This window comes from Calidris pugnax, unplaced genomic scaffold, assembly GCF_001431845.1.
Source record: "Calidris pugnax isolate Ruff unplaced genomic scaffold, ASM143184v1 scaffold15, whole genome shotgun sequence".
In the NCBI taxonomy this organism is placed as follows: domain Eukaryota; kingdom Metazoa; phylum Chordata; class Aves; order Charadriiformes; family Scolopacidae; genus Calidris; species Calidris pugnax.
Window position 1 is genome coordinate 675,879 of NW_015090774.1, and position 13,204 is coordinate 689,082.

A 13,204-nucleotide genomic window follows, 5' to 3' on the forward strand; every position below is an offset into this window, starting at 1 on the left:
CCAGTCATTTTTTAATATCTAAAAATCTATACAATTCCATCTTTCCAAATTACTCTTTTTCTACCTGGCTTGAAATAGTGTCTGACTGTAACTGCCTGGTAATTTTATATTCAAAAGAGTATGACAGTTATTTCTGTTGTGAAGTTCAGCAAATTTTAGAATTGTAGTTAGTGAAATGGTGTCTCTAGGTAACCAGGTATTTTAGGTAATACAGAGCACATAACATTATAAAGACTTGTTGTGATGTCTAAACTTAGTTTTACAATAGCCTTATTTTCAGTAACTGAGAACCCCTAAAAATGGCCTATTTAGTACACAGAATAGCTCCTATGTAAGCAGCAGGTTTGTACAGCAGCTTACTTCCAAGGAGATTTCATCAGAGTAATTATAGACTAAGGCCTCAATCCCAGAAATCCTCCATGCCCAAATAACCTCACACATCTGAGTGCTCCCATTGCTCTCAACAGGCACAGTGTTAACCATCATTTAGATGCATCTGTCTTTGCAGAAAAGGGCTAGAAGTCCATTGTTCTAGAAGTATCACAGTGTATATATGTGTGACACACCTTTAAAGCATACTGAAAATGAAGAAAGACACCTTAACCCTACCTCTACACCTTATCTTTTCCCTTTTAGGGAGGGAAGAAACACATTCAAGATAAAGTACCTAAAAATATAAAAACATGTCAAAGGTTAGACAAATTGGATACACCCAGGGAAAGGTATTTTGAGGTGACAGAACAAGGCCAATGAAAAGAAGGGGAGTATCAGAGAGGTATGAGGGCCTGCTCACCCAGGGTTGGAGGGAGGACCTTAACTCCGAAGCATTCTTCCACTATTTCATATTAAAAAGTAAGCTAGCTTTAAGGAAGATAGCCAAGCACCTTATTACATATAAACCAAACTTATTCTCTCAATTTCTTCAATTACCTGGTTTATTTTGATGATAGAATATATAATTTCATTGACCAGATAACGAAAATTAAAATTATGTCTTTTATAAAATTCCAAATGTAAGACCGGGGATGCTGAATGATTTCAGTAAAGTAACAAGAGATGCCAAAAATGTGTCTGATAATTGTAAATGCTAGTGTGACTGATGCAAAAGATTTTGGTGACTCTTAACTGTCATTTTCTTTCCTATTATTATTCAAAACTAAACCTTCTCCTTCAGCGGAGCTAGAAGATAATGTTCTCTTGAAAAATGCTACATAATAGTGCACTCCTCAAAACAGCTACCTTCTCCAACTACTCTGAAAATAATTTCACTCGTATGCACCCTCAGTTGAAGGTTGGGCCTGGAAGTATCCATTTACAACAAGGTGCCCAAAGAATATACAAAGTGTCTCAAAACCTACTGTGTCCCATTAGTAATGTCCTTCCATTCCTTTTCTTTCCAGCTTTATCCTCCTGCCTTTTTTCCAATTTCTTCTTTCATTTACCCTTTTTCTCAATCCATGTGGCCAAATTAAACCCAAGTGTAATCCCTCTACCAGCTTGACTTCTCATAGGTAACTTGTCTCAGTTTATTGATCTTGCAGCCCCTTTAGTCTTGGTTCATTCTGCATAAAATCATACAACTTTCTCATCTGGGTCACGCAGAGCCAGCAGTGGGAGCACTAAAGACAATAAAAGAAGGACAAACATCCTTCTCCCAGTTCCGGTACCCAGACATAGTCCTGGATGAAATAACTCAAAGATGTAATCACAGAAAAATAAATAAAAAAGAGAGGAAAAAAAGTTCAGTTATACCTAGCTTCAAATTAATACACAGAAAATAAAAAGTATTTTTAATATCTTAAATTACTGACTCCCAAACTTCATTCGTCAGCACTATATCGGACTCTGTGCTTGATCACAGCACTGTTAGCAAAATGCTCCCAGCTCTGTACCAAACTATCTACAGAAGACTCCATTAAGCTGTTTCCATTGCCACCTCATCAAAAGCCTCAATGAGGCAGACAGACAATAGCAGGAAAAAATTTAGACCAAATACAATGTAAAAGCAGAAGAAAACAAATTTATAACATATGCTGCTGACTAGTTCAAGGCAGATGGAGTTTAAATAAAACAGGAGTAAAAAAAACCCAGAAGAATGTGCTTAGCAGTAATACAAAATCCGATTCTTTTCTATTTGCATCATACAGAAAAAAAAAAAACCTTCTTAATCACGGTTTCTTTTTTACTAATTGTTTGTTTCCCACAAATTAGTTACTTAATTTTTCTCACAATCATTTCACCCAGAAGAGATCACTTTATATTCCAGGATCTAGCTTAATAAGCTTGCTTTTTCACTGGCCAACCACAGGTTCTTGAATTATTCTCCTACAGTACCATATAATTTCCAGTGGTGCTTTTACTCACTGTCCAGACAGGGAAGACAGTAATTGAAGGCAAAGCCAAACAGCAAACAGAATGCAGTGGAACAGGTCATATAGCCGCAAGCATGTTGTGTAATCAATTCTGAGACTGACTTCCCTCCAGGGCAGCTGAACCTTCACTTCCAATCAGTGAAACACCAGTAAACGCTCCCCACTGCCATGCAAAACTTTTGGGCAGGAGAAGAAAGAAACAGACAGAAAAAAAAAGGGAAATAAAGAAATTGTGATATAATGTTAACACCTAAGACCAAAAACAAACAGGAAAAAACCCAAGTGTTTGTTCCCTAAAGACTGCTTTGACATCTTGGCCCAAAACATTGAAGGCAATATAACTCTCTTCAGTTTTCTTTTCACTTCTTTCTGGGGTCATCCATCACACTCTTCTTGATCTATGAGCACATGATGCTGGAAGAAAATCCTTGACATCAACAGACTACATATGGCTATCAGCTGTGAGAGGTGGATTTTTTACCTTTGTTTTCCTTCTTTTTTTTAATTGGTCAGCATTGCATTGACATTTACAACATCTGCTTTTACTGTACTATCACGCAAGGAGGACTTGGAAAGAAAAGCAGGCTATTTTCTGCAAACAAGTTGCTTTCTCTGATTCTCTAAGAGACTCTTAACTACTTTCTATCTTTTTTCTGTTCTTTTTCTTTACAGCTTAGGCTTTTACTAAGAAAGAAAGTCCTGCTGCATTTTCACTTCTGCATACATGTCCTTTCCTCATGCTCCAATCTGCTAAAACTGTTGTTAGAACTCATCAACAATAAGATTTGCCATCCTTAGTAGGAAGTGATCCTGGCTTACTTAGCAGCTTTCCTAAAGTTTACTTCTCCCTTGTCTAGGACTAGCCAAAATTCTGCTACTGAGATCATTCTGGTTTCCCTCTTACCTAAGCGCATATAAGGAACTAGGTTTTATCTGCTAGATTACCCTTATTCTGTTTTAGGGTTGTTTATTTTTGGCCACTATTTCCAACTTACTGTTCAAAGTATGTACAGGGGATAAAATTATAGGACCAACATGTATTCCTCCATAGATATGCCATATACATTAAGCTTACTTTCTATCTTCAAGAATATTACATTTTTTCCAGTCATACATCAGGTGTGTGAACACAGTGCCAACAGCAATTTTATATGTTGTTAACAGATAATGCTGTACTATTCCATTTGAATTCCACGAAACTACAAGCTCAATTCTTAGTAGTGGTAAGAATGAACTGTACTATTCCAGGCATATTTGAATTCCACGAAACTACAAGCTCAATTCTTAGTAGTGGTAAGAATGAGACTTGCTACTCTATTTCCATGACATGCTCATCTTCCAAATGCTGTATGAAGTTCTGATCCCTCCCCTTAAGTTACAGATATTTCAATAGGTTCAGAAAGGGGCACTAAAAAGGATCCAAAGCCTGGGATAGCTGCAAGGTCCAGCTGAGAAAACCAGAACTTCTTAACCTGGAAAAGAGAGAACTGAGGAGAAAAAGAAGTAAATAGCAATGGAAATAAAATTTTCACCTTCTCTTCCAATAAAAGAGCTCTTAAGATAGTTACCGTTTTAGAGGATCAAGACTGCTACAAATGACAAGGGCAAGGACAACAAGAAATTTTCGCTTATGAGGATATATTGTATATAGGTGTAGCAAAACATGAACTTTAAACAGTTTGATACCTCTCACTGGCGATTTATAAATATACCTGCTCACTGATTTTCTGTGATTAAAATCACTGCTCTGATGCAGCTTTTTTGGTGGGAAACTTGGAATTTTAATGCATGATTCTTTCCTCTCTCCTCTTCAAAGCGGAAGAGGGACTATCACCTGTCCCAGTCTATGTGCTAATCCCTGTTAGTTTCTACGCGTATATGGCCTTATCAGAGTATGTGTGTTGGCACGTATCACAGTATTTATCAGATCATGTGCATTTGTGTATTGAGCAAGACAATCAAGCCATCCTAGTTACAGGTCACCCTGTCCTAGTTTCATATAAAATCTTTTCATAGCAACAGCAGTTTCATTTCAATAAGAACCCCTTTAACCTCTATGTACCAGCAGAAAGAATGTCCTGAACCCCCTATTTATCACCAGAAAGATTTTTCACAGCTGCAACTGTCAACAGCAACAACAAAAAGCAGAAGCATTTATACTGCACAAGGATGAGCGACAAGGAAGTCCGTGTGTCAGTTCATGCTAAGACACATAGGCTGGAGTTAGCCTAGGCATTACTCTAGCAGTTATAGCTGCTCTCAGCAGTATGTAGACTTGGATTTAGGTTCAAAATAAAGAAAAGAAGGTGGTTCTTCACATAAAAAGTAGCTAAGCTGTTAGAGCTTGCCAAACGACAGTATGAACGCTAAAGAATTGCTTCAAGAAAAAGTCAGTGGAAGAAAAATCCAGTGATAAGGACCAAAACTCTAAAACAGCCACCACACAGTTGAAAGAGGCCCTCAGCCACACAAACCTGCTGTACAAGTACTCAGAGGAACTATCACTTACTCACTCCATTCTTATCCTTCCTTAAGTGCTGCCTTTTGACCCCTATCAGGAAGCTGAGCTAGGTGGATTTGTGGTTTGACCCAGTACAGCTGTTCTTCTGTTTCAGGTACATCATGATAACGTCTTCCAGAATAACATTTCTGTCTAATCCAAGCAGACAAAAAGCTTTCACTTCAAAATGCATTTATTAGCTGGTAAGCAAGAATATTCTCAAAGGCAGAAAGCAAGAGTACAGCCTGACATCAATTTGGTTAAAACTGTATCTACTTTGGCTGAATTGAGAGAACAAATAAAAGGGAAAATGAATCAATGAAGTATTATTAAAGCTGTAGTGACAATTGTTTATTTAGTACCTAAGGACTTTACAGTCATATTAGACTTAATTATTTTATTGTATGCTTCCAACTCTTCTTTCTACCTACATGTATGCCATCACATTTCCTCTGCTTTCATTCCTTCATCTTACACAATTCCCACAACATGCAAGGGAGAAGGACATACTTATACATACACTGCACCAGGCTGTCAAATCAGTAATAGCTGCCTCAGCAGCATCTGGTAAGAAAGCCAGGGTGCTTTAAGCACTTCAGCAGAGCTGCAGAAGGAAACCAACAAGATTATGTAATATCAGGAAGATGGAAAGAACGAATTACTAGTATTATGATTCATCATATTCCAGAGTATCAGGCTGGAAATGCAAATGCTTGTGTGTTTTGGAAGATGAAAACAAATTTTGTAAACACAACTTTAGCAGGAAAGACCAGTGAGACTATTTGAGGATTCTTGGTAACGTTCAGTTCTAAAACCAACACAATTCTCCTATCCTATAAACAAGTCAGCAAATAACTAACCATGGAATTAATGAGAAATTGAAATGGTCACTATTTCATTTTAAACATTTAAGAGAACAAGGAACTAATTGGTTTCTGAAACTCTACATATATACTGCCATGATTTCCACCCCCCAAAGTCTAGCGCCACACCAATCCAGACTAACCCTGTAACATCATTACAGACTGTTCAATTAAAACAGTATCAAGTGAATTTTAATAAAGTTTTTTAAAAAAACAGATCAGAGTTCAGAAAAATCACTGTCACGATACACAGATAAGATGCAAAAGACATTTCAAACACCTACAACTCACTCATTCAATAATGATGTCCAGTAAGTAAGATAAAACATTTTTTCTACTTAACTTAAGAATCCTCCAGTCAATTATATTTATTTCTTTTTGTTTTCTGCCAGGAATTTTGAAATCCCTGATAAAAGAACTTTGTTAATTAGCCCAGTCATCCATGTAAACATAACGTATAGCAACTTGTGTCCCAGATAGATGGACAAAAATTAATTTCATGCATTGCTAATAAAAAAAGTAAAAGAAAACATGGTTCTGTATTGTCAGATATTCTGTGTTCAGCTGCATTAGTAGTATGGAGCACAAGCAGAATGTCTACAGCTGTAGCTACAACCTAAGAGAAAAGAGGTAAATTATAACCAGTTACTGGCAATTTAACTATTTAAAATAAACTAGCTGTGCCTTATGTTTGCCATTGTGATCAGAGTCACATTATCTCATGCTTCAATTTGTATGGCATCATTTGAGAGCAAATATATTCCTTAAGAAGAACAATGAGCCCTTTAATGCAAATATTGCTCACTTGGAAGATAGGTTATATATAACTTAGGAAAGAGATATGTCAAACTGTCATAATGACTCTTCAGTCAAGTCAGTTTTATAGCACATGGATGCAAAACAAACAATGCCACTGGTGCAAAATGACTTTGAAGACACTTCTTCCTATCAGCTGTGGACAACAGGAAGAATCTGTTAATGAAATTTCCGCGCATAAAGAACGTAACAGGAACTTAAGTTCTTTATGCAGGAAATAAATTATTTTATTATTAACTTTCTATTCTTTCTTTTCTTTATAAGCCGTGATAGCTAAATAGAAACAAGTGTACATGTGAAAGGGCATTCATGTGTTGTTAGAAAAGTTAACTATCTGGATCTGGCTTGAACAATTAATCTCTGATGTGGTACAAATTTATTTATTATACAGAACAACCTGCACTTGCTGAAAATTACATTCCATTCCTCAAATAATGCCATATTATTAGTTCACTACATCATATTTTAAATATATTTAGAGTGGTGAAAATGGAGTGTTTTGATCCCTCTCTTTAGGCAAAGGACTCCACCTCACGGGGACGAGCAGAGAGCTGCAGTGTTTTACACCATGACCTGTTGGCATACGCTTTTTTCTAGTGGTGCTGCTATCACTGCAAGGAGATAGTAGCGGCTGCAGCAGCAGCTTTTGAATTACCAGTTTACAGGTTGTCATATTAAGGTTAACTATTGCCAATTTTATTCTAACACCATATGCCAGACTGTAAACTGTCTCCACACTGAAGTCACAATATAAGCAACTAAGCTCCTTCAACTGAATCAGGAATTGCTATAGCTATTGAAAAGAACACCAAGCTCATTCAGGACTCAGACTCCCACAGACAGATCAAAGTACCTTGAGATGTAAACACCAGTGAGATCATTTGTTTGCAAACCATTTTTACTGCAAATAAGGTTTAATCATCTGATTTCAGTCAGTGCCTTAAAAAATTTGCAGAGTCTGACAACATTACAGAAATCCACCTCCTGCTTGAGCTTGCCCTACACTTAAATAAAAAAAAAAAATAGTGAAAACTGATGCAGTTAGCTTATAGAAATAGCTTTCAATTCTGAGTTCAATTACAGAGACCTCTCAGTTTCACCTGCTAGTTGGCTAACCCTGAGTCATAAAAGGAAGAAGTTTGAACTTTTGAAAAGACTTGTTACATTCTTCAAGCCCAGCCAGTAGCCAAGAATTGTGTCTTGAACTTTAGAGACAGGCGAGGCAAGCCAGTGCTGAGAGAAGAATAGATTAGACCTTCTCATTCATATTCCCCAGTAAAATATTAATCTGATAATATATCTCAGTTCTAGAGATTTCACTTCTGTTTAGAAAGAATTCTTCTTTTCCCCTGTTGAAGTGATAGAAAACAATGAACTATCCAAGAGTAACAATTTTTTAAAAAACTAAATAGTATAGATCTCCTGTAGAATTTAAAACAGTAAGTCTTAGCTTATATGACTTAACTATTAAAGAACTGATAGCTTCTCAATGGTAAGTATAATGTGATTAAATTGACCTAGCAAGAAGCAGGCCACACAGTCTAAAAATAAGACATAGATAAGTAATGATGAAAATGATCTCCACAGATTGCATACATGAAAGTACATTTATATACAAGCACTGATAAGACATCCTCCCTTCAATGAGACAGATGTTTCTGTTATCAGTATAATGTCACATATTTCTCATTAGACAGCAGTTCAACAAGGAAAAACACTAACTTCAGTACTACAAAGAGATTAATTTTGATATGCAACAAAAGCAAGATTTGACCATGGCTGACAGGCAGTATCCGTTCCAGGCAGGGCTTTTGTGCCAGCCATCCAAGCCTCCACATGCAGAGCAATTTAATTATTTAGCATGTTAAAACACACTATGCTCAAAGAATTCACCATTTCATGATACCTATTGTTCTCCGTAATGCTGCCACTAAAAGTCTGAAATTTATGCAAAGAAAATAGTTACTGGTGAACATAACAGACATATGATGTACTCTAATAATAATTATCATATAAATACTATGCATATATATTTATATATTAATTTGGTAGATAATACTACGTATTCACAATTTCTATATCCTTCTCAGATGACACAGTGAAGGACGGGTAACATACATGCTTTCAGATGGTGTTAAGAGAAACAAGATTGTTGGACAGCATTGTTTTTAACATAACCGTGAATCCCCCCCATGGATCTACACAAACCCATTCAAACTGCAAATCAGAGGTGATACTAAAAAGGCAAATCTCTTTCAACTAAATATTAAGGATACTTAAAAGTCTAGGTGGAAAGACTTTCTGAAGACGGATTCTTGTTAACATTCACTTGTTTAGTCCCATGTAATATAAAAGATTTTCCCACATAAGACAAGTAGTATATATCATTAGTATTCTTTCCCAATGTCATCCAATTTCCACATGCTTTCAACAGAAGGCATATTCACCATTGAATAACAGCCTCAATAGCTTTGTAAGCCTCAGTTAAGTGCTTAAGTATGAGTGGTAATGTGAATAGCAGTACTGTGCAGCCTTTATAGAATTGCGGTCCTGACAGCCAAGGGACTTACCAACCCTACTGAAATGAGCAGACTTCCTCCATTAACTTACTGCCCTCTGAACAAGTGGGAAAGACTATAATTACTTTAGAAATTCCATATTGTTAGCTTTTTATTTGCATGGTGTATGCGCAGTTTATGGTTCAATTTTCATTAGCCAAACAAAAAGAAGAAAAAAAGATAATTTCTTAATCCTTTGTTTCCTCTTCATTGCATGGTCTTGATTTTTTAAAATCTGTAATTCTATATGTCATTACATAAACTGTAAAATTATGATGAACACTGTATTGTCCATAGCAAGTTATGCAGACTGGGTAGGTTCATGTCTGTGCTCATTTGTACTCCAAGCTTACAGTCTGCAGCTACGCAGCTTCCAATTTAACTACATTATTTCTGCAATCATTTTAAGTACAGATACATTATTGCCATTTTGTTCATGTTGCTAAGAAACCAGGCTCATAAATTCTTCCAGCCCTACAGACTTAAAACAAAAACTATATGTTTAAACAGGGCTCCTGATTTTGGCAGGGTTCACCAGCTAAAGCATGGAGTGAGTCCTAATGCCTCTGTCTTCACATCAGGCTCTGGGGGGCCTGCAGCATTGAGAAACACAGGATCTTCCAGTTACCAGGGTGGTCCTGCCCTTCCTCAGAAGGTGGGCCAGATTCTGTATGGTGAATTTGTCTGTACTTAGACTCAACAGAAAAAAAATACATTCAGAGACAATTAAAGGATAAGAATATTTAAATAATAATAATTAAAACAAATAAACAAACCAAACAGTTAATGCTAGAAGACTACAAAAAGTGCACGTGCAGTCCAGCAAGAAAGTGCTTGCTTGGTCTTGTCAATGAGATTTGCTGAATTAAAAACACACAAGAAAAGCCACGTTACAAGTTCTGAGCCCTAAGGAATGAGAAACACAGATGTTCACCTCCTGCATGTAAGTTTATTTAAAATTTTTCTGGACACCTTGAAAAGAAAATTTGCACCAGACTCTGATCTAATGCTAAGATATTTACTAGATTTACTGTACAAGAGAATATTTTCCATGCATAGAGAGACATAAATCACCATTCACTTAAACAATAATAGTGCTTGTTACTACTGCTGCCTCTTACTGAGTGACCAGAACTGTGGCAAGCAGAGAGACCATTAGCAAAAAATGTAACTACAGGAAAGAAAATACTTTAATATTTATGTTCTAATGCACATTCTAATACTTCAGCATTAGAATGAGATAGGGATTGCTGGCATGTGCAGCAATTAGCATTGCTTGTGACAGTGCAAACAAAACAACCACCTCATCTGTTTGGACTCAATTTACAAATCTAATTTCACAAGAAGTAAGGGGCATAACACTGGCTTGGAAACTATTCATTTTACTGCAAAATTATTTCTCCTTAAAGCTTGAAATGATGTAGAGGATTTATTTAAACAATAATCAGAGTAGCTTCAGACTTTCAATACAGGTTGCAAATATTATGTTAGACAAGCAAGGCACTCACCTTATTAAAAGTGCCAGATACTCAGAACAAAATATTACACGTGGAAGCCAGTTGTTCACTTAATAATTTCCTAACTATCAAGTGCTTGACTTCATCACTCCGGTGTTCTCTAGGTAATTTGGCAGAAGGAATTTTTATGTAGATTGAAGGTGTCCTGGCTCTTAATATCTATATTGGTATACAAATTAACTAACTGCACATTCAAGACATGTCTAATTAGACAGAAGGAATACAGATGAGAAGGATGTTTATAATGATATGACACAACTATCTAGTACAATGCCAACATCCAATTGCTAGGTCTGGCAAAGAGAAAATGCATGAAGGGAGACTTTGCAGGGACAGAAGACAACTGAATGGTAACTGGGGAGAAATGGATGATAAAAGAAAAAAAATCAAGAGGCTGAGTTTGATTTAAAAAAAAAAATAAGAGAAAGTAACAAGAGTATATATTTAACCGTGTTTACCATGTTAAACATAAATAATTTTCTTTCCCTCCTTCTCTTCCCTCTTTGACCATGCTGAGAGAATGTTAACATTTTCATTCCATTAACTGCTTTGTTAATCAAAAAAGTCAAAATGGGCTTCCCGGTTCAAGTACAGGGAACTTCTGGAGAGGGCACAGCAAAGGGCTACAAAGATGAATAGAGGACTATATAGAACATCTCTCTTATGAGGAAAGGTGGAGGGACTTGGGTCTTCTCAGTCTGAAGAGAATACTGAGGGGGGACATCATCAAGGCTTATAAAACTTGAAGGGTGGGTGTCAAGAGGATGGGATCAGTCTCTTTTCAGCAGTGCCCAGTGATAGGGTAAGAGGTAACAGGCACAAACTTGAACATAGGAAGTTCCATCCATAGGAATTTCTTCGCTTTGAGGGTGGCAGAGCCCTGAAACCAGCTGCCCAGAGAGGTGGTTGAGTCTCTGTCACTGGAGACATTCAAAACCCACCTGGACACGTTCCTGTGCAACCTGCTCTAGGTTAGCCTGTTCTGGGGTCACCTATCATTCTGTGATTCTGTGAAATTTAAAAAAAAAAGAAAAAAAAAAAGAAAACAGAGAGAGAAAGAGAGAGGAGGAGCTTCCCAGTTCTTTCCTCTTTGTATCACTTCCGTGATACACTGTGATACTGTGCTCACAGTAAAATGTTTTCTTTGCAACTTTTCAGCTAGTCAAAAGTTCAACTCTTACAGTGTTAACACCTCTACTTAGAAGGTTTTTGCTTATTTTTGTTGTGGTTTAACCCCAGCCACAACTAGATCCACACAGCTGCTAGCTCATACAATACAAGTCTTTTCCCTCTGCAAGAAGGGTGTGAAGAAGAGGGGGAAAAAAAGGAGGGCAAATGGAGAAAAAAAACCTTGTGTGTTGACATAAAGGCTGTTCAATAAAAATAGCAACAGAAAAGGAAAAATACCAGTAATAATAACGACATGGGTCACTCCAGTGAATTGGCACTGTCCCAAGCAGTGACTGTGGATTCCTGCCCCCTAGCTAATCCCCATTTATATACTGAGCATGACATCCATGGTATGGAATATTTCATCATCCACTTCATTGTTCTGTCTATGCTTCTATCGGAAGCTGAAAAAAGTCCTTGAGTAGTGTAAACATCATTTAGCAACAACTAAAACCAATACATATTATTGACATTCCTTTCACAGCAATCACTAGAACGAAAGTTAACTCTTTCCCAGCTGAAACCAGGACACTTTTACAGATCTGAAGCTGAATCAAGCAGAATAGATTTATCTCTAGAAGTAACAACTAAAAGAGACTGTTAATTTCTGCCCCAAAGAAATTCTGAAGACAGTAAGACTTCCAAAATCCTGATGCAGCTAAGAAAGACCAGGAAGCTGCAGAATGGCCATCCTTCCCCTACTTGACAGTCAGTTTCTCATTTGCCAGAAGTAAATTAATATATGCCTTATATCAGAAGTCACCCCATACAATCTAACTGTTAAGCAAGCACATAGCCACTTTCAGGTTTAAAGCATGCCTCTGAAGGACAGATCAACTAAAGAGAAACATTATTTAGTTATGAAAAAGGGTTAGTTTTGTTTATTAAAAAAAAATGAAACAAAACAACACAAAAAATCAAGCCAGAGAAAATTTTCAGCTGAAATTAACATTAACTTACCAATCGAAGCATCACCATCCAAGAGATTGTCATCTTCAGAGGTCTGAAAGTCCATAATTACACCTGCTCCATCTAAAAGCTCCTCATCGCTGCTTGCACTAGTTATGCTGTTGTAACTGTTTCGATAGTAGCCTCTATGAAACAGCTGCTCAGACTCCATTTAGCTGCTTTATTACCTATATAAAGAAAAATAGTTATTTTCTATTTGAATATGCACAAAAGACTGAGAAGTTTACATCAAATAAAGTGTATTTCATGCTTTGGAGAATAAATATTAAGGTCACAAAGATACAAAAATCACAGCAGTAATACAGAACATTTTAGAGAGAGCAAATCTTTAGTGATTTTTAACTGAGTGATGCTTCCACATCCCCTTCCTTGGTCTCTCGTTAGTTCAATGTTATCATCATGAAACACGCATTTCACTTTCAGTACAGGTGGCTGGAAT

At 36.7% G+C, this 13,204-nt stretch overlaps 1 protein-coding gene across 2 annotated transcripts in view; it reads right to left on the bottom strand.

Annotated features, from left to right (window-relative positions):
* CLCN3 (chloride channel, voltage-sensitive 3) overlaps nt 1–12,928 on the bottom strand; it is a 56,638-nt gene extending 43,710 nt beyond the window's left edge. For both annotated transcript variants that reach the window (XM_014943734.1, XM_014943720.1), the window contains exon 1: nt 12,757–12,928. In XM_014943734.1, coding sequence (XP_014799220.1) covers nt 12,757–12,916 — 160 coding nt within the window. In that variant the 5' untranslated portion in view covers nt 12,917–12,928. The remainder of the gene's footprint in view (nt 1–12,756) is intronic.
* Between the last annotated feature and the right edge of the window lie 276 nt (nt 12,929–13,204).